Source organism: Pantherophis guttatus, chromosome 4 (assembly GCF_059756535.1).
Source record: "Pantherophis guttatus breed Tessera chromosome 4, ASM5975653v1, whole genome shotgun sequence".
In the NCBI taxonomy this organism is placed as follows: Eukaryota; Metazoa; Chordata; class Lepidosauria; order Squamata; family Colubridae; genus Pantherophis; species Pantherophis guttatus.
The window spans coordinates 114,950,840-114,974,356 of record NC_142066.1 but is presented as its reverse complement, the minus strand read 5'-3'; the positions used below and the strand labels follow the sequence as shown (position 1 = coordinate 114,974,356).

The window sequence follows — 23,517 nt, the reverse complement described above, 5'->3', positions numbered from 1 at the left end:
GGCTGTGAAGAAACATGATAAATGCAAACTCCTGGCCTGCGGGCTAGATGAATCACATGCTGGTCATGCCCACACCCGGTTTAGTGAAGGGGAAAAAAGTCCTGATACATCATGTGACACCGCCATGATGATGTGAGTTGGACACCCCTTATATAGATGATGGGGCAGTAGTGTTCTGAGTAATATCTTGACAATTACCAATGGATTTCCCTTACAGAAAAGAAAGTAGTTTTTGACTGGAGTTCAGGAAAATATTTCTAATGGTAAGAACGGTTCAAAATTGGAAAAGAATGTTCCAAGAAACTCTGAACTGTTCTTTTTTGAGTTTTCTGATTTAAGTGTTTGAACAGAAACTAGTTGGCCATCTGACTGCATACTATAGTAGTGCATTCTTCAATTAGATAGCAATTTGAGTAAGATAACCTTCTAATCCTTGCATTGTATTAATAAATAATAATCAATAAAATATAAGAAGTTAGAAATAATATTAATGATAAAAGAAGGAAATGTGGATAATTGACACCAGGATACCAGTAGATAGCAGAGTAGAAGAAAAACAATTGGAGAAGATCACAAAGTATCAAGATTTGAAAATGAAAATGGGAAGATTATGATGAAAATGATTATCGGCACATTGTGACCAGCACTAAGAAAATTATGTCCATTGACAACATATCATCTATCAATTACGAAAGGCCACACTGCTTGGATCTATTCTGATACTATGCCAAAACATTATGACTTCCTAGGTTCTTCCAAAGGACTCAATATATATGAAGGCCAACACCATCTAAAGGACTGGCAGCCATGATATATGTAATAATAATAATGAACCCAAATGTTAGATCCAGTCTAAATATCTAGCTGTGAACCAACAATAGTAATAACAAGGTGCCCCGGAGAGGCATTACCTTCACATGGTTGTGGGTGGATGAGACCTATGCCAAAAGCTCAACTATGCAGGAAGTGTCTTATCAAAGGAGCTAGAACAAGAGTATCTTTCCCTTAAATAATATAGTGAAATATAAGAAATGGATACTGGATCAGTTATCGCTCAGGTCAACAAGGACAGTACTAAGTGTTGGAGTTTGTGGATATCTAGTGACAAATGGTTATAGCACTCAGGACTGGTGGCTGAGCAATCAGAGCTAGCAGCTTCAAGACTTCTGGAAGAAAAGCTGGAATGTAAATTGGGTATCACAAATGTGTGAAAACTGAAAACAAAGTTTTGTTTTGTCCACACATTTACATACATATATATGCTGATGCTTTATTTAAATTTATATTTATGTTTGTCCATATGTTTTATTAATGCTGTATATCAGTGACTGCATGACCTCTGTAGATGTCATACATTAATTAATTAGATAGATAGATAGATAGATAGATAGATAGATAGATAGATAGATAGATAGACAGACAGACAGACAGACAGACAGACAGACAGACAGACAGACAGACAGACAGAATTGGAAGAATTGAAAATATCTACTCGGGGCAAAGAAATTGAAGCCTTGCCAGAAATAGCTCAGAGGTAAACCAGGGGAAGTCAGTAGAGGAAGCCAGCATAGCTACTGAATTGTTTTCATTCCGAAATCAAGCACCCCTTCCTCTGCTTTCTTCTCAGAAAGAATTAAAAAAAAGTGAAACAAATAATAACTGAACATCAAGAACAGCACATACAAAAAAAGAATAAGGTTGTGTACATTGAAGCTTGTTCCAAAGAAACAGCTAACAGAAGAATTAAAAGATATGAATATGGGACTTCCGGTTTGGCATCGCAGCGAGACAGTCAGGGAATTAGCGGGCTCCGATGAGCTCCGCGAAAACCCCGGCTGACGAACCGCTGCCAATGGGTCTGCAGACCAGAACCGTCCTGCAGGGACGGGGAAGAAAGAGAGGCACCTCGGACAGCCAAGAGTAACAGGCAAGTTCCTTGAAGGTCGGAGGGAACTCTCTGTAACTCGGAGGTGGGGGATTGCAGGCATGGTGGCTGCCACGAAGCTGGGACAACCAGACTAAGTATAGAGCTGGAGAGAGGAGAGGAACGGAATGGAGTTTTTTGAAGTCGGGTGAGTGACAGCCAACCCAGGCATGAAATAACAACAAGGGAAACATCTTTTAATTATAAGACCCCTAATGATAAATAGCGGCTAAGGAGCGTGGGGGCAAAGAAGATTTTGAAATGTAACTTTAAAGAGTCAAAAACCCGATAGAAAATTGATTTTTGAACAAACCATTTGGAAACCTTAAACAATTAGATAATGGTCAAAGGATTGGAAAGAAATAGAGAGATCCCCCTTTTTTCCTTCTTTCTTTTTAAATTTCAAGAAAAACAAAGAGAATGGATAATAAACTTTTTAAAAAAGTGATGTACAAATAAAAGGAAAAAAAGGGGGAAAAAGAAGTGAGAAGAGCTATTTAAATTTGGACTAGACTTTAAATATGATTTGGTACTTTTAAACCTAAAAGAAAAGGAGAAGCTTAATAAGATTGTTATGTAATTGAAACAAAATGGATACTTTTTAAACAACCGGAAATTGTGGATTGCAGAGAGACACCATCTGGAGTGGAGTGGAAGGAATATTGCAACTTGGTTTTTGCTTTGGAAAATTGTGGACTTCACAGATAACATCCGTGAGAACTTTCCGGGGGGGGGGGGATTTTCTTGTCTACAAGCGGCCTGACTTTGGGAGAAAAAATAAATAAAAAGAAGGGATCATAACGGAACTCTTATAATTGGAATAATATTAATTTAAAAAGAAAAATGATGCAGGAATTAGAGAAGGAACAAACTGATCTATTTGACTTGGACAATGGAAATAAGAGAAATAATTATAATTTGCACAGAGGACAAAAATTTGAGGATACAGAAGTTGAAATGGAGTATACATAAGTGGCCAAGAAAATGAAGATGGAGGAATAAGACACAGAGGTGGAGAATAAAGAAGATAAAGACAATGTGATTAAATATGAATAAGTAACTGAATATGTGAATAGTAATAATAAAAAGGAGGTCTCTAGAGATTATATTGAGATTAACAATAACATAATGGGATTAACGGTGAATGATAAAAGAATAAAAGGTTGGAAAATATTAAGGAAAATAAAAAAGTTCAGGACTTGGGTTTATAAAATGACCATATTGAGATTAATAAATGTGAGAAGAAATATGTTACAGAAACTTAGAAATGAAATATGGATTGAAGCTAAAACATATGAGAAATAGACTATTTTAAAAGAAAATATATTAATGGATATAATGAATCAATTTTTTATTAAGATGTTAGAAGGTATTACTTAAGAAAATTGATAGCTATAATAATTGGAATGTTGTTTAAATACATATAACAATTGTAACAATATGAATACTTTTAATAATATATTTATTTAAGTAAAAGATGATTATGCTGGGATTAACAGTAGAATGATAAAAGAAGGTTTCTAGAGATTACACTGGGATTAACAGTGGGAAAAAATAAAGATGATTACACTGGGATTAACAGTGAAAAAAATAAACATGATCACACTGGGATTAACAGTGGAATAAAGATGATCACACTGGGATTAACAGTGGAATGATAAAAGAAAAGATTAAATTAGATCATGTAAAAAGAAAATATAATAATGGATATAAAGAACCAATTTCTATTAAGATGCTGGATGGTATTGAGAAAACTGATAGCTATAATAATTGGGATATTATTTAAATATGTATGACAATTGTAATAAGTTGAACATTTTTTACTTAAGCAAAAAAGAAAAGAAAATTGAAACAATATATGATTATGATTTACAAACAAAAATTACTTAATTGGTGTTTATAAGATTTAAATTTGATAAAGTAATACTGGAATAAAGATTTAATGAGAACCACATGAAGTAATAAATAAATGTAAGGAAGTTTTAGAAATGGAAATAATTTTGAAATATAAACATGTTTGAATTATATTGTTAATAGTGAGGACTTAGGGTAAGAATTGTAAAATGTAGTATGAGGTATTAATTGAATTAAGATTTAAGGTGGGTTAATAGAAGGGTAATTGTTTTTGATTAAGTAAATATGAGTAAACTTTTTCTAAGATGGTATTAGTTGAAATATGTGATTTACAATTAAGAAGTAAGTGTTATGACAAAATAGAATATATAAAATTTTGTTAAAGATGACAAAAAATTGAACAAATTGATTACCGGATCAAAGCTCTGTTCTGAAAAGATGTAATTTGTGTGTTTGGAAAAAAAAATAAAAAAACCTTTTTGCAAAAAAAAAAAAAAGAAGAATTAAAAGATATCAATATGGTAATATCAAATATAATCACCAACTCACCGCAAGAAGCAAAACAACTGATATACAGTTGTAACTGAATAACTGAATTGAACAATCAACAAAGAGGGGGAAAAAAGCCAAACAATGTATTACCAAAATGGAAGATAAGGTTGGAAAAGAAGATCAGCACATTAAGGGTTAGAGTTAGGGTCAGCCTTAATTGACAAGACAATTTTGTAAAACTGCAAGAGAAAGAAGACCAACTTGAATGGAGGTTGTATATAACAAGAAAGACTAAATAATGAATAAGAAACATGGCAAGAAAAAGTATTAATGGCCAGTACATTAAAAAACAAACAAACAGACCAAGCAGATAACAAGAAGACCTGGCAATGGCTAGGAGCTGGAAAGTTAAAGAAGGAGACAGGAGTAGTTCTGGCTGCACAAGATCCAGCTATTGGAACAAATGCATTCACAATGGCAGAATTGAGAAGACAGCAATAGACAGCAAATGTTGCTTCTACAAAAAAGCTGAAAAAGAAGATCACCTAGCTAGCTGCAAAAATATCACACAGCCTGACTACAAACAAGTAGAAATAATGGTGCACTGGAATACCTACAAAATGCCACTTACTTCCACACAAAAATGGTTGGGACCACAAAATAAACAAAGTAATAGAAAGTGAAGAAGATAAAGAGGTCTGGGAATTTAAAGAGACAAGCACCTGCCACATAACATTCCAGACTAAATGATACTAAAAAAGACAAAAGAGTCTGGAGGGTAGATGTGGCAGTACCTGAGGAAAGCAGAATAGAAAACAAAGAACTGGAGAAAATCACAAGATCCAAAGACCTGCAAATGCAAGTAGAACAACTGTGGCAGAAGAAAGCAAGAGTATCAATAGTAACAGGTTTCTTGGATGCAATGCCAAAACAACTGGAGTTCTACTTGAACACCATTATCAAAATGCTGTAACTATTAGTCGATTGCAAAAGGCAGCTTTAACATCCTGAGATATGTTAATACCATCAGACAGTAATACTTGCTATCCCAGATCCTTAAGAAGGACTCGGTTGGTGGATAAAAATGCCAAATCCAATCTAACTATATGGCTGACTGTGGATGAACCATAATATATTGAAAAAGTATGCAGCTCAACTTCTTGTGACTCCTTACTTGACACATTTTCCAATCTGTCATCCTCAACTACAATTCTACAATCACGACTAAAAATTGAATTGTTCAAAATATTAGAATTGACAGCATATAATTTCATTTAATGAAATACTTGCAAAATTTGGGGAAAAATAATAATTGAAAAATAGACTAATGGAAGTCAAGATGATTATTGGTAAGAATCTAAATAGTACCTTGAAAGTACTCAAAGAAACAGTCAGGCAATTTCTGAAGAAGTTTCTTGGATGAGAAGCAAAATGTCTTCAAGGAAAAAACAAAGAAAATCCAGTTGCCTTCTGAAAAAGCACCTTTGGGACAACCATGACCTGAATGACTGAGAATCTCCATAGTCACAGGCAGATAATCTTTGTAAAATGATATGAGGATTGGAAGTGAATTTAAAATTGACAACTAACTTCCTTAACATATTTTACTATCTGATTATAAGAAGTTTATCTATAGATATTCTGAAATATACTGAGTGTTTCTTTTATATTTTTGAAATAAAATGTGTATATACACAGTATCACAATAACTGGCAGTAGCAAAGATCTTTATCAGCCATTCCAAGCTGTAGATTCAAAGTTTTTGAATCATCTTTCTAATTCACTTGATTTAAGTTCAGCAAACATTATGAGAATAATATATATATTTAATAAATATAAATATACTTTATTTCCTCTTTCTTTTATGAATGTAAATTTAAGAAAAGCTGTCCAGAAAGAAAAGTTGGAGAATTCTTACCTATATGATAAAAAGATCCCATCAGAATCCAAAGTAAGCTGTACTCTTCCATTTTCATTTGACACATCTGAAATGATAAGACATGAGAGTTTTCAGTATATTAAGTGCAAAATGCATAAATATGAATGTATATTAGACCTTTGGTTGGAGATACTGTGCAACTGGAGAACATGCACAATCACACTTTGGGAATATTTGTAAGTCCTGTAAATTCTTTGCTATGCTTAAAATATTTTTAATAGGCACTACACAATAAATAGTTTTCTACAGACTTCTTTACCATTATACATGGAAAGTTTTAGTTTTGAACTTCAATAATTGATAATAGCTACCTTGTACTATACTAAAAAGCAAACACAGTATGATATTAGAGAAATAAAATTGCATGGAAAAACGTGTCACGTTAATAGCTCAATCATAGGGATTGAGGGATTTTATAAATTTCTCCCTCCCTATAAATTCTATTAATGAACATTAATATTAAATATCCAAATATGAATAGTATAATTTAGTCTCCAGATTGATTATCGTAGCACATTTTTTCTGAAAAACAGTAAAAACTTGATTTCATGGACCTAGGTAATTTCAAATTTAGCAGATTAAATTTGACAAAGTTTCTTAATTCAAGGTTTCTGGAAAGGAATTTCAAAGATCAAAATGGATGGGCCAAAGAGAAGGTAAGTAGTAACAAAAGCACAAACACTGATGGAAAGATACTGGGAAAACTATTGAGATAATTTAAACTTTAAGCCTGTCTTGTGATGTGTTAAGAAAGTCCTCATCGCTAGACTATGTTGTCTCCCAAATTTGATGAACTTCCTTTTATCCCTCATCCAAGGTATTTTTAAAGATGTTGAAGAGCACGGGTCCTAGGATAAGGCCTTAAAGTACCCCACTGCATACTCCCCTCGATAAATATAAATCCATTAAGGATCACAATTTGGGTATAGCAATTCAACCAACCACAAATTCATCGGGTATTGGAAACATTCATCTCACACTGTTCCATTTTATAAACAATGTCAATTTTGTTATTGAAATCTAAGTATTTTAAAACCACAACATTCTCTTGGCCTACTAATCTAATCACTTTATCAAAAAAAAGCAGTTATTTGGCAATGTCTATCTTTAACATAATGGTTTCTAGTAATCACTTTTCTTTCTATGTGTTTTCAAATCTACTGCTTATCTTTTCAAGAATTTTCTGAGTATTGATATCATACTGATTGCTCTACAGGTACTTCTAAGCACATTCCCGCTCTTTTTAAAAGATTGGAACAACAGAAGATCATCAATGTTTACTTTGAAAAAAAAATCAATTCATATAGCTAATTGATTAGAAGTATTATAGTAATGAAAATTGCAGATTTAAGATAGAAACTACAATTGTCCCTATTATTTTGTACTTAAATATGGGGGGGGGAGGTGAGGAAGGATAATCAAACTATATTATTTATTAATTGTAAACAACTTTACAATATAAATTTGTAATTGGAAATGATTTTTTTTGTTTTTCTCTTTGTAAGTTGTATATAGATCTTTATTATTAGTTATAAAAGAAAAGTAATTTGCTGCTTGAATAATCTAAACATTTTGAATTTCAAATTTCTACTTTTTACAAATCAAGGTGAAAGGACAAATAATATAACCAGAAGAGTATTGTATTCTTTTTTTTTTGTTAAAAAAAAAAGTTAATGTTTGATCATTATTAATCACCATGGTTTCTGCTCTGAAGTAATTCAAGAAAAAATATATCATATACCAATATGTATATTTTTAAAAGGGCACAATCTGTGATCTTAGAGAAGAAAAAAAGGGAAAAGGAAAGAAGTTGCTTACATTACAAAGTTGTGAAATGCAATTGCGTATTTTTAAAATACCACATACTTTCATTTTAGCATATCTAAAGCTTAATAATTTAATGATTTATTCAGTTTTAATTTATACCTTCAAAACATTCTGAGATGCCACTGGAGATCATAACAGTGGTCCTGGTTAAGTCAAATAATAATTAGAGCTTTCACTTTAAAGATGAGATTATTTTTAATTATTGAGTGAAGTACTTGAGGTACCATACTTATATAATTACACTACTCATTAAATGGTTATTGAAAGCTGAAATGTAATTTTAATGACAGCTACCTATTTTTCTTTGCACACTTTGTAGATGACAGATCAGTCAAGAATACTGGTTTGCTCAAAATTTCTTGCAGCTGCAGTTGAGCTTTCAGGTGTAAAACAATTAAGCTGTGCTTATTTTAAAACTTTTTTAAAAAGATGCTCTCTCAATTAAGCTGTATTTTTATAAATGCAGAAATAGCAAGGAAAGTAAATTGGCATCCAAGAAGAATAAGTGGATATTTTTCTTTTCTGTAGTGACAGCAGACACAGTATACAAATATGATGCAAATATATACAATTCTTGAATTTTAGCCCTTGGAAGAAAACTGCTGGGAGGGGGGAGGTCAAAAGGTATGGCAATACTATCTAATACTAATAATTATAAATGCAAAAAGATTCCCGCTGAGCCAGAATTTACTGTAATTTATTTTTATAAAGATTTTTAGGTTTATCACTTAAGAATACTTTCTAATTGATTTGAAGATCAAAATATAATACAATCAAGTATTCTTTTTTTTCATTGTGAAAATCAAACAGATTTGTTTCATTAGCAATATTAAATACAGTATTTTAAAATTATCTGCATAGGGGAAAGGGATTATAATTTAGAAAAAGAGCAATTGCTTTGTTCCTAGTTGAAACTAATTATACCAAATATTTATGAAAATATCTGTTCCATACAATTATACATTTTTAATTCTAGCACTGTTAAGTTCAGGGTTTTTTTTTTTCTATTTGAAGTATGGCAGTTAAAGAATTAAAAATGTTATGGGAAACATACAACTTGGAAGTTTTATATACCACACATGTGACAATTCTCTCTCTATAAAACAAATCCCATATTATAGAAATTTGTAAAAAAAAAAAAACCTGATTTAAATCAAAACTCACTATTTGATGAAATACAAAAATAGGAATAAAATAAGATTTTAAATTAAAAGTTAAACTATTAACTTTTGCTTAGTTATATTAAAAGGTACATTTGATTATTTTGATGATGGATATCCAGTTGCTGAACACAGTATACCTGATACTGCTTCCACATGACAACAGAGGGTGCTACAGAGTTTAACATCAGTAAGAATCAGTGCCAGAAGCTTTCCTTTTGGACTTTTTGTATAACACCCTTGCAACTACAGTGTTAAATTCAATTTACACCACCTAAGCTTTAAAAATGATTAAACAGATAAAACTTGAAGCAGCATATAGAAACCAAATATAACTTCTTCAGCTACAGAATTGTGTATTGCATTTTGGATACTTCTAAAATAATTATTAGGCTACAAAATTCAGAACACCATATTTTTGTATTAGATGTAGAAGGTCTTCAAGTAAAAGTTAAATTATATCAACATTTCAAAGGAGAAAATTATCTATACAATTGTCACTGAAAGCTTTGATTGCTTTAGGAAATTTAATTCTTTTTCTCCTATTTGGTAGTAATCCCCAGTTGTTTAGGATAAAAATCTTTTAAGCCATTCTATATGAAGTAATATAAACATTTAAATTCTTCATTGAATAACCAATATTAAATATAAAAGTCTCTCAACTTTATCATTTCCAGAAGAAAGCACAGAAATTTAATCCAAATTAATTTCAAATTCAACTCAATTTAATGTAATATTTTTGCCTGTACAACTAAGGAACTGCTGCTTCTTGGTCCCCCTTACCACAAATGTGGCATGATGGGAGCCAATGGCAAGCATTCTTAGTAGCTAGTGAAAGCATTGCTCTTCTGGAGGGCTTTTGGCGACTGACAACTTCTAAATTTGGTCATTATATTATTTTGTATTTTAATGTTAATTTTGGATTTATATCTTTTAACACTTACCTTCTCTAAACCATGTTCATCTGGTTTTAGGTAGTTCAACAATTGTTGTAAACAAAGTTGTATATTTATCAACCATTTGTTTAGCGACTATTTAAAGTTGCAAAATTGCTGATCAATTTTACCACTGGTCATCAAAGTTCTGGCTGCTGCACAACCCCCAAGGTCACATGATTGTGATCTGGGCTCTTGGCAAGTAGTCACATGCCAATAATTATTCACAATTATCACTATTCATAATCATCTTTGTCAGCTCGCCAGAAGTAAAATCAATGAGCAAACCAGCAGTGAAGCTTGGGTAAATATCCCCATGGCCTGAAATTGTTCTCATGTGTCTCTACAACCACCTGTGCACTTCCCCCACCTGGCATCAGCCACCTGTAGGCCAAAAATCACACATTTCAGTTACTTGCCTGTCAGCCCACTTGCGAGCTGCCTGGGATTTGCAACTCCCTGCTGGCTTCCTAACTAACTTTGGTTGTTGAAAGCTGGCAGGAAGTTGTAAGGAGGTCCTTGCCTGATTTTTGTTTAACAATGGCAGTGGGGACTGCTGAGATGGCCATGCTTAGTGATGCAGTCCTGTGACGTTTTGCTTTATGACTGCATCACTTAGCAACAGAAACTACAGTCACAATTACTACAGTTAAAGTATACCTGTAATATCTAGAATCAAGGGTTTTTTCCCTGTTTTGCACTTTTTACTTTATTTTCTACCTTTCCTTTATTTTGTACTAATTGTTTGTAATTACAATATTTAATTGTACTTGAAAAACCCACAAAAGCCTCGTGATTATTTTGGGTTATTGTGATGTTTTTTTAATATCAGTTGTCTATACTTATGTGCAATTAAAATAATCCATATTAAAGTATAATTGCTTACCACCTTACTTTCTTTAGATCTACTTGTTTCTATATCAAACATATGAAAAGTAATTAATTAATTAAGTAATTAATTAAATGCATATGGCTGCCAAACTTTCTCAAGGTGACTCCAGAGAAGCTCAGTACAAAAACCAATAAATCCCATTCCCCTGGCAACAATCAGACCAGTCACTTGATGCGGTCCATGTAACTCTGGGATCCCCAGGTCTGTTGGCAGAACCATGTTTTCAGGCATTGCTTTTTGTAAACAAGTTTTATTAGAATCTTTCTTTCATCATACATATTTTATGAACAGAGTGTTGACCGGGTTACATCTTATATAATTTATATATATTAATCTTTATAACCTATTCCAATCTTCCCATTTTTTCCATAGTCATCTCTTTTATACACCGTATTTTTCGGAATATAAGGCGCACCTTTCCCCCCCCAAAAGGGGGTGAAAATTTAGGTGCGTCTTATACCAAATGTAGCCCCACCCACCCACTGGCCCCTACCCTTTGGTCTCTGCCTTGAAGCAGTTACCTCCTTGCAAACAGCAAGAAAAAACAGCTCCTTTCAGCTTCAGCACAGCCTAATTAGCACAAGTTGATTGGATCAGCCTCCCGGCTCTCAGCTAATTTGCTCTCAGCTGTTTTGCGCAGGGGTCTGCTGCTTGCTGCAAAGAGGAAAATTGCTGGAGCAGATTTTTTTTTCCTTGTGCTAATCAAGCTATGCTGAAAACGAAAATGAAAGTAAAGCAGGCTGTTTGCTGCAACAAGGCAAAATTGCTCAGAGGCAGATTTCTTTTTCTTCTTTTCCTCACCAAAAAGGTAGGTGTGTCTTATACTCTGAAAAATACGGTAATTCTTTATCACAAATTAATCATTTTTCACCATATCTTGTTATTTCAGCTTCTGCCATATTATTCTTTCCATTTTACATGTTTCCAATTTCAGCCATAATTTTCTTTTTCCATACTTCTTTATCTTATCTTAATTTCTTCTTATTACATAATACATAAACAGCATCACTATTTGCCCTTAATTCCTAATCTCTTACAATAACGTCAATTAATTACTATGTTTCCCCAAAAATAAGACCCTGTCTTATATTTTTTTGAACCCTGAAGTAAGCGCTTGGCTCTATTGCACTCAAAAGTCTGATTGGTCTTATTATCAGGGGATGTCTTATCAGGGGATTATCTTATTTCTCCATTACAGAATATATTTCTCAAAATCCCGATCCCACTTTTTAACATTTCAACTTTGTCTCTTAATTTAAATTGTCTTCAAAATTAAACCAAATTGCCATTTCACATTTCATTTGCTATTCTGTTTTACTATAAGCAATATACATCATCATATTCAAATCTTATATTAAAACCTTTTAACTTACTTGACCTTCCACAATTAATAATATTAAAACAGTTCCCTTAAATCTACTAGTATGTACCTTATTTCCCTTCCTCCTTTCCACTAATCTTCCCTTCTTTTAACCATTTTCTCTTGGTCTCCCCAAAATTCCACTTCTTGATAATTTTCTCCTTTATTCCATTCTCTTAACTTCTTTTTCTTTTCTTTTCTTTTTTGATTTTATATTTATTATGTCTTTTCTTCTTAATCCTTTTTCTCATTTTTATATATATTATTCGAGTAGCTCTCCCCAAGCTTTCTCCTAATCTCTTTCCACTATTTCTCTCTTTAACCTTTGATTGATTCTTTTGGGGGGGATGTTCCCCCCTATCCACTCTTTTTTTGCCACTGTAAATCCCAGTGAAATCATCTAACTGCTTTTTGCATTCAATTCCTTTTCCTTCAATATTATTTTCTTGCTCCTCATTTATGCTCTCTTTTACCACCTTCTCCTCTATTTCCTGTTCTGTATATTCCAGCAAAATTTCTGGCTTTTTATTACCCTTTAGTGATTCACACATATTTTTAAACATCTCAATTAATTCCTCACACATCCAAGACTCCATATTGCCAATTTAAGAAATTGTTAACACTTTTGAATTATGTCACATTTAATTAAAATTTAAAATCCATAGTCTTTTTGTTTTCAAATAATGTCCAATTCAAGTATTTATCCAGTCTAAGTTAAAGATTTGTTATCTTCCATAGCTGTTGAGAATCAAAACCAAGCAATGTAGAAAGACAAATACTTCTTAAAAGTTCCCAGTTTCCAAATTATCTTTTAGTAGTCAAGGTCACAGCTGTACTTCATCTTCTATCTTCCAACAAATATTGCAGTACTTTCTTTCCGCCAGCAGATGTCTCTCTCAAATCCACAATATTCTCAAACCTACTAAATGTCAAAGCTGTCAAAAATATTTTAAATCTACATAAAAAATACTTTTCCTCAGGTTCTTTTATTATTTTTGATTTCTCCAAATCCAATTGTAGATACGAAAACTTTCTAGGGCTTTAGTATTTTAGCTTCCTCTTTGTTCTTCTCCCTCCATAGAATTTCCCAAATGCCGATTAGCCACATATTTCAGCTCCAGGACACCTTTTAATGTTCCAATTTGAAATTTTCTTTTACCTGTGAGTTGGCCAATCACTCACCCAGTACCAGCACTCCGTTCAAACATTGCTCCTGCACAAAAACTTAGTCTGGTTGCCCCAGCTTCAGAGCGGTTATTTTACAATGGCCGCCACCCCCGCCACCAGTCCGAAGAGCTGCCTCCGACCTTTCAAGGAACTTGCCTGTTCCTCTTGGTCATCCAAGATGCCTCTCCTTCTTCACCATCCCTACAGGATGGTTCTGGTCCGAAGACCCCCTGGATAACGGTTTGTCTGGCTGGATTTTCACAGAGTTCGTCGGGGCCCGCTATTTTTCTAGCCGGTCTCGCCGCAACACTTCCGGTTTCCTCCCAGGGGATTACAAAGGCTTTAAAACTGAGTGCCAATCTTATCTCTGCAGGGATGATGTTGGAGAGAACCACTATGGAAACCTTCTTGTTCCCGTTAGATTAGGGGTCTCTAAACTAGGGCTTGCAAGCTGCATTGGGTCCTCTGGATTGGAAGGTACCTTCCAGTCAGCCAGCTCCTCACTTCTGAATGATTCTGCCCCGATCGATCTATTTGCCTCCTCCGCTTCCCTCCCACAAAAGAAGTGGCCGCTGAGATCACCACTGCCTTGCCCCCCTTCCCCCTTAGGGAAAAAGAGAGGGATCCCCACAAAGACTGCCTGCCTGGCCAGCAAGGAATCTGCTGCATTGCGCTGAAGAATTGAAAGATTTGGCTCCTCCAAACCTTAAAAAGGAAATCATATCCCACAGGGATAATGCAATGCAGAAGACAACTCCTGGGTCCCACTAGGTGACACTGTTTTTTTTTTTTGAAAAGATTTTTTTTATTTTTAAACAAACATACATAAGACCATCTTCAATTGCATAACAGAGTGTCGGTTGGTTATAAGTCTTTTGTGCATCATTCACCAAATTCATAGCTTACAATTTACAGTTTACCTAGCTTCTCATATCGTAGGTGACACTGTTTTATGGAAAAGATCTAAAGCATATCTACTGTGCCAGATCTCACATAAACTACAACTGCAGGTAAGTGTTCCACCTGTGCCATGAAGAGCTTTATAAATAACAACCAGCACCCTGAGTTGCACTTGGATCCTAATAGAGAGCCAATTCAACTCATGAAGAGGTGGTATTACATGGGCATCCTGAGATATATTCATTATTAGTTGAAGCACAATATTCTATACCTGTGGCAGTTTAGTGATTTTCAAGGAGACTTGATGAAGGCATGGTACTAGCTGAGACAGGGAGTAACTAGAGCTTAAATGACCATTAATATGGCCTCTCAATCTAGAAAAAGAAACTGTACCCAAGATAGAATTGTGAAAAACCTTCCTGCCAGTTGTTTATCCAGCAGGAGTCAAGAATCCAAAAAGACTACTAACTGCATATTAGTTCTGTTTGGGGGAGTGTAATCCAATTCAAGACTCACAGACAGAGAGTTCTCAGAGTGTTTGGAAATCTTAAACTTACAGCTACTTGCTGGATTTGAGATTAGCAAAAACAGTAGCTTGCTGTTTTTGCTAATCATACACCTACAGTGTCCAGATACTGGGAGAAATGGCGTTCCTTGGTTGGAACAAGATATAATTATGTGTATTCGCATAATGATGAAACCTAGCCCCATACTGATAAATGACCCTATAGGTTCACATAGATGTTAAATGAGAGAGTAGAGCTGTTGGGAATGCAACAATATAGGAACTCTGGGGTAGATCTGTTGCCCTACCAACTCTGACTAGAATTGACTATGGAAGAAGGAAGAGGACCAATATAACATCCTACTTCCTATCCTAAATCCTGAAGCTGATCTAAATGGATACGATGATTGATGTACCAGTTATAGAAAGCTGCAAGAAGATACAGAAGGTTAGTATTACTTCCATCCAGTTTCTGCCTGAATAATTTAAGATTTAATTCATATACTCTCTTGCAGCTCAATTTGAAACAAAGCTCACCTAACAAGGCAGGCCTGTAATTAACCTTGTTGCAGGAAGGATATGGAAAATACAAAAGGCAGCAGGGAATGGAGGAAAGTGTGAGGAATAAACTCAGTATTATTATTTTGAACAGACCCAACTTGATTGATCCAATCCTTTTATCTTCCCAAAACAGATAAAATACAAAGTTTGCTGACCAAAATGATACAGGTATCCATTTAATAAATTATCCGTTTAAAAAAGATAGATAGATTTAGCAAAGTAATATTTTACTTTCAGAAAAAAAGAATTATTTTATAATTCCAACTCCATTTCATGATCTCAGCTAAAAAAGAGTGTACAATTGAACACTGTTCTAAATATTAAAATAATTTATATTTGCATGGTGCTGGAAACGTGATTTCTAATTTCACTCCTATATTCCACATTAAATGTTATTTTATTTATATGATAATATTGCATTTTATTCATTAGTATTTAATATCTATTCTGGTAAAATACTAGATTATATATATGACCATAAACTGCTTCCTGTAAAAATCACTTGTGCTAAATGTCCAAACTTCTTCTGGCTATTTAAAGTAATTGTTTAGAGAAAGGCATAGCTTTGTTCCCCCTCACCCCACCCCCTTCCAAGCAATGTAGATGTGAAAATGGAAATCTGGGACCCCTGAATCACAGCCTTAACTTATAACTACTGAAATAAGAACAGCTAAACTGGTAAAATAATAGCGATAAGTGCAGAACAGAGTTTATATAACAGTATATAAAATTAAGATGCTGCTATAATATTTTGCACTTAGAACAATCCACATGCTATTAAGATAAATTCCATCACAATTCCACATTTTAAAAGATGCCAATATCCACTGCGGTTACATATCCATTGAATATTTTAAAATATGCAAATATTCTCCAAATTAGATTTCTGTATGGATAATTTGTTAGTATCTTTGTAAATATTGTGCAACTCTTCATACCAGCAACGCAGCATAACTTGATGCTTATTAATCCAGAGGTAACCCCTGTGTTCAGTAGACTAGATATAAACAGTGTGATATGCACTTTACCTATCTCACTAATGATGAATAAATGAATTCCTTCCTTCAATCATTCAGTCATTCAGTAATTCATTCATTCAAAATTTATATGAAAGCCTACAGTATATCATATGATGACTCTAGACAGCTCACAATAATTCATAAAATCCATAGTTAAAAAAGAAATACCTTTCCTGCCAGGCTCCAGACTAAACTTCGCAGCCCTATCCCAGCCCAATGCTTTGGGAAACAGCCAGGTTTTCATAGCTTTCCAGAGGACAAAATAGTAGGAATCTCAGGTAGAAGTCTGTTCTAAAGAACTGGGGCAGACACTAAGAATGTATACTTCTGAGATCCTGCAAATGGCAACCTCTAAGGTAGGAAATCTGGACCACACACATCCTGTCTAGTAGAATAGACTGGACAGATAATCTTTGGCTTAGAACTTGGAAAGGAAGCCTGAACTGGTCTCTTCAATGGCCAGGAAATAGCACTGATACTATAAATATCTATCATTCAACAAATGCCAGCAACAGACTTTGCAAGTCTTAGAGACTATCCAATCAAGATGGATCTGGACCTGTGATGCCAGAGCAAGGTAACTGTTCTAATTTCTTTATATTTATCATCTTTGGTAATGTGACTGGTTTTTGATTGAAAGGACTTGTTTATTTGAAAGTCATTTTAAAATTGAAATTAAAAAACCTAGCCTTCTACAAATATTAACTGCATGTGAATCAATGCTGTTAATATAGATGTACGCCAAGTGCAAATTATGAAAAAATATATCTATCCAGAAACCCACATATTTATATTGCATAACAGTCTCCAAACATTTCAACCAATAAAAACCAACAACTTCATTGCTCAGTCAATTCTAATATCATGGTAATTAATACATGGCAGGTCATATATACAGGAGTCTGGAAGCTACAGCAAAATACTTTTGTATATCTTATTTTTTGTTTATTTTTTGCCATAAAAGCTATGTTGCTTTTGAAATTTCCTTGCACAATTTCAAAAATCATGCCTGCAAGGAGAGAGAGATGCTGTTTATTATTTAAATTAACCAATGTGGTCCTTCTATACTGAAAGTTGCTTGCCTAAAATGTATCCTTGCTCCAATTATTCTACCACCCCAAAAAATTAGTTCTCAATGCATGCCCTCACAGAGAAAACAACTGAATACTTTGCGTATCAGTAGGCACCATTCAAACCTCTATGGCAGAAGGCATTGTTGGTTCACCCTATTACAGTGCTTTCCTATTTTAAAGAATGGCCAGACACATTGTCTTGTGGTAGCAGTTTACTCGATCAAAAGCTAGCAGATAATTAAATGGATTCATTGAGTGGTAGAAAAAATGTCCTTCCATGAATTCCAAACATAGATTAAACCAAAGATTTTTAATATTCTAGGCAAGATGCAAGATTGTTCCTTTTAAGAGTTTTACTGTGTGGCTTTCACAGTAGCATTTTCAAAAGAATGTGAAACAATGAACTCCTTGCTGCTGCCTAATTGCTCTGTTGTGGGAGGCTACAGGCTAAACACTCAATTGAATATTACCACCCAACTGTTTTCCTAATTACAAATCATTACACTGAGAAGACTTTATAGTTAAGATAGAAAGAAAATATATGTGAAAACAACCCAAAATATTGCTAAATAGTTAGAAAAATTAAGAATAGGGTCAGAGAAATTCTAAATAGCTGTTTGGTTAGAATGAAAGCAGAAGTCATCACTACCATCATAAAGTTATACTAAATGTTATTTAGCTCCATAATAAAATAATTTCTCTAATACCAAAGTGTAAAAATCTGACAGGTGATGTGACGTTATTGAGCTCTTTGCAACTGTTAAATTAGGCTTTGATACAGGACCTGGAATAGAATACATCCTCACTAGGCTAGGGCTGTTTGTCCTAGATGCTGAATAGATACCAAAATGAAAGTAAGAAAACAGAGAGGCAGATGAATAATATTTTAACCAAATCAGACTTGAAGCTGAGTTGATGGAAGCTTTCTATACATTTGGATGACCTTCTCACTAAATAAGGCTTAATGAGCACCATCAAAGTAAGTGCAGAGTAGTTACAGCCTTCAGTATAAAACCTTCTGTTTGCAACGTAAATATAAATACAGAAAATGAAATCTTTTCAGATGAGGGTACATTTGTCATCTCGTTTTTATACCATACCATGGAGATTTAACTCTTTTCAAGTTTGTTGTCTTCTCCATCATACTAGTCTTCTTAGAATGATGCCTTTGATCAGGAAAACAATATGGAAAAAAAGGTTAAAAATCTCTGAGCAACTATTCAGCAATCTATGCATGGACAATGAAAATTTGAGAAATCTGATTAAATGCCCCTTCAATACCACCATAAAACAAAGGTAACATTCCCAAGGAAGTGTAGATGCTGTTACAGAATGCTGATTTCCATCCTTTTGCAGAAAACTGTGCAGGAATTTCAATTTAACTGCAAGTAAAATATTGCGGTCTGCATCTTCCATGGAGAAGGTTTCAGAAATTCCAGAATACAAGTTGTCTATGGAAGCATCCAAATAGTGTTATGCTGGTCTTTCCACTAGTATTATAATGGTTAGTCTCATGACTATAAACATCAGCCAAATATTTAATCTGGATTTGATATTTTTATCCGCCTATCTAGTATAAGGACTTGAGGCAAGCAGATATTGTTTTTGATGTTATTAAAGCTATTGTTGCAGGATGTAAGCTGTTTGAAGTAATTGCTGCCTTTTGCAATTGACTGATGGTGATTTTGTCAATGCCTGTGGTGTTCAAGATTTTCTATAGTTGTTTTGAAACAACTAAGACACCTAATACTACTGGTACTATCTCTGTTTCCTTCTGCCCCAGTGAATCAATTTGTTGGTCTTTATACTTAGTTATTTTCTCCATTTCTTTTCTCTTCTACTCTGTTGTCTCCAGGTACTGCCTTATCCTCTATGCAGACTTTTTTGTCTTTCTTATCGATAATTGTTAAGTCTGGGGTGTTATGTGGCAGAGGCCCTTCTGAATTCTAAAGTCGCAGGGCACTTTCACTTCTCTGTTTTCTATTACTTTTTCTATTTCATGTCCCACCAGTTCTTGCTTGCAGGCAAATGGAATTTCTTGCAGATATTCCAATACACCATTATTGTTATTTTCTCATACTGTTGTTTGTAATCTGTCTGTACAACCTTCTTGCAGCAGTTAACCAGGTGATCCAGTGTTTGTTCAGTTTCTTTACCAAAGTGGCATTTGCTATCTGTCGCTGTCTTCTCAATTCTGGCTTTGTATGCATTTGTTCTTAAGGGATGATGATGATGATGATGATGATAAGCAAGATCTCACAAACTGATTATCTACAATGTTATGATTGAGTTGCCAAAATTATACATTGGAAGCTTTGCCAGAAGTTTGGGTTTGAATGCAACAAAAATTACTGGGAACACCAAATTGACAATGTTTTTCAAAATGAACAGGTCAAGATCTTGTGGAACTTTTCAATCCAAACAGACAGACATCTGGTCCACAACATGCCTGGACATCACTACTGTAGAAAAAAAAAATCTAGTTCATTGATATTGTAATACCAAGTGATGTACGAATTGAAGAGAAATAGCTGGAAAAAATAACAAAATATTGTGATCTGCAAATTGAAGTTGAGTGATTGTGGAGACAGAAATCAGGGTTGTACCAATAGTAATAGGAGCCCTTGAGCAACACCCAAAGAGTTGTCTCGGTACATGGACATTTTGAACTTTAGACCTGAATCTTCTGACTTTACAAAACAAACAAACAAACAAAAAAAACCCCCACCTTATTTCGGAACTGCCTACATACTCAGACATTGTCCTTGGTTAGGACTTGAACTGTTGTTTTTACCGGTCCTAGACTGTAAACTGAATTAAAGATTAACAAATAATAATAATTATTGATGATGATGTCTGGCTTGTGGATGTGGCAGTACCTGGAGAAAGCAGAACAGAAGAGAAAGAACTGGAGAGGATCACAAAATACAAAGATCCGCAAATAGAAATAGAACAATTGCGGTAAAAACCAAGCAAAGTTAGCACCAATAGTAGTAGGCATTTTAAGTGCAATCCCAAAACTACTGGAGCACCACTTGAACATCACTGGCATTGACAAATTCACCATCAGTCAATTGCAAAAGGCAGCTTTACTTGGAATAGCTTACATCCTGCAATGATATTTGTAACACCATCAAACATCCACATCTGCTTATCCCAGGTCCTTGGAAAAGACTGGATAGGTAGACAAATCCAGTCTGAATATCTGGCTATGTGACCAATTATAAGAAAAATAATTCCAACTGACTCTCAATGAGTCTGAAAGGTTACAAATAAAACACTACAGACAAGAAATAAACAAAAACCCCAAAACAATAATATACAAAAGAACAAAACAAAAAAACCCCAAAACAATAATACATAAAATTGAGGAGTAAAGTTGGCAGGGATAACAACTCCAGATGGGAGCAAAAAAGAACACATCCACACAAAGAAAGCTCCAAAGAAAGAAATTCCAACTTATAAAATTCCTTTTAGATAGATGTTGACTTTTTTTCTTTTCTTTTTTAAAAATAAGATGTCTTTTAAACATGGGGGATCTGGCTTCCAATGAATGTATTCTATGGGATCTTCTTTCATGAGTTTTTTTCATGAAGAGATTCCACTTTAAGAATTTTGTACCATTGTTTTAATTTAAAAATATCATTTAGGTATTTGATAAAGACAGTGATGAATTCAAAATGTGAAGGGTGGGAAGTTTTCCCCCTGTGATATTATTTAGTATCACAAAGCCAGTATCTTGCTTCTTGCAGGTAAGCCTTGAAAATAATGGAGTTTAAATTAAGGGTTTTCTTATGTAAGATCACAGATCACAACAAAATATTTATATAAGTATTCTTTGTGTTATGTACTTCTATAGTATTTGTATTTCTGAATAGGGTTTTTATTTTATAAAGCCAAAGTTGGAAAACCAAAGTTTGTTTTCCTTTCTAAAAAAGCTTTTATTACAATCATCTAAATACTTAAATCAAAATCCATTTTTAAAAAGAGTTTATGAAAAGACAACGAAATATACTGTTTCTATTATGTCACCCTTGTAAATAAGACAACAGTAGGTAACTTCGGAAATGAGGTTAGTAACACAAGTATACATATTAGCAATTTAGTAAAAGATTTGAATCATGAGCTATCAAACATATATATATTTAAAAAGTTCTCTTCAGGAAGAATTCTGAATGTAAGGTCTATCTCTCCCTCAGTTTAAATCAGATCACCCCATTTCTAATGGCTGTGAAGGAGACTTTCATAAATCATGTTGAAACCAAATAGGTGGTTAAAGATGAGTAAGGTAAGTCTCTCCCCCTCAATTTAAATCGAATCACCCCATTTCCAATGGCTGTGGAGGAGACTTTATTTTCTTCATAGATCATGTGGAAACCAAATAGGTGGTTAAAGCTGAGTAAATCATCATTAGGCACTTTTACCTGCATGAAATTTGTATATTCACTGATATAAAACTTGTATATGTCAAGCAGACCAGCTGTTCAATGCAAGATTCTTTTAAATGAAGCTCATTTCTCTTACAACTTATACATACAAAAGCTTTTGAACAAAAAAATATGCTAGACTTTGAAGAGCAGCACACCTCTTCAGCTGAAACCAATGGAAAAGAATAAACCTTTGATTCTCCAGGAGTCTTTATAGCCAAGAACAAGCAAGTAAAATTCTACAAAGAAAAACTAAAGTAATGATCAGGAGGCGGTGAATAATTTCTGAAGACAGGTACTACAGTAACTTAAGTCATCCTTGGTAAGGAAGATTTGTGGTTCTGCTCTATCTTAGAATAATCTATTATGAGTTTTTCACAGATTATTAAGCACGAAAATAGAAAAAACACCAGGAGATTCACATAATTCTCACAACTGTTACTGAATATGTTATTCTATTCTTTTCCAGAATCGTGTTTTTGGCTTTGTAATCTCACACATCTGCATTTTGCTTCAGCAACAATTCTCAACTCTCCTTAATCTTGATAAGGGGAAACCCACTTTGCTAAAAGTATGATATATATCTTGCTTTGGCTTGGTACCATTCATATCTGAATTGGCTAACTGCAATAGTGAAGATGGAAGGAACACTGACTTTCTGCTGGTCTGATTAAAATACAACAAAGAAATTGACATCAATCTGTCACTGATTTGGCAGATGTGACCAGGTCTTAAGGAGTCAAGGTCAACTGTTAGGATGCCGTCTGCATATTTTTTTTTTTTTTTAAATTTGATTTATATGCCGCCCTTCTCCGAAGACTCAGGGTGGCTTACAATGTGCTCAGCAATATTATTCAAAGACTGACAGCAGGTCACTTCTCTAGAGAAGGCAGTTTTTGTACTTTCACATCTCTTGTTTGAAAGCAACCACCAATAATGAGAGTTAATATCCATATAAAATCCAAAGATAGAAAAGGCAGTATTGCAATGAAAAATAAAAATAATATACGTAGTTCTCACTTACTTGTTCAATGAACATCCAAAGTACTGAAAAAAGTAATTTGTAACTGATCCTTGAACCTGTAGCCATCTCTAAAGTCACATGACCATGATTTGGCAACCAGTGGGCATTTATGACAGTTGCAGTATCTTCCAGCCATATGATTGTAGTTGCTGTATGCAACTTCAGTTGGCTTCAACCAGGGTGGATTTGACTTAAATCAAGTCGATTTAAATCATTATTTAAATCACTAGTAAAAAGGCTTGATTTAAATCATAATTTTTATTTATTTATTTTAAAATAATCTTTATTTACATTTTCCATTAAAAGCAAACAAAAAAATAACAACACACCATATAAATAACATACAACACAAAAAACATCACAAATAACAAACAAGTGATAGGTGCAGCTAACACCTTAGCAACTAACTATTTGATATAGTATTACAATCTAGGGGAGATAGAACAACTTATATCTCT

At 33.9% G+C, this 23,517-nt stretch overlaps 1 protein-coding gene across 7 annotated transcripts in view; it reads right to left on the bottom strand.

Moving 5' to 3' along the window:
- Positions 1-23,517, bottom strand: part of TBC1D5 (TBC1 domain family member 5) — a 476,616-nt gene that overhangs the window by 269,308 nt on the left and 183,791 nt on the right. For all 7 annotated transcript variants that reach the window (XR_015733979.1, XM_087892584.1, XM_034402458.3 and 4 more), the window contains one exon: positions 6,189-6,255. Coding sequence is in view for 5 of the 7 variants with exons in the window: in XM_087892584.1 (XP_087748710.1) it covers positions 6,189-6,255 (67 nt within the window). In the remaining 2 variants the exon portion in view is untranslated. The remainder of the gene's footprint in view (positions 1-6,188; positions 6,256-23,517) is intronic.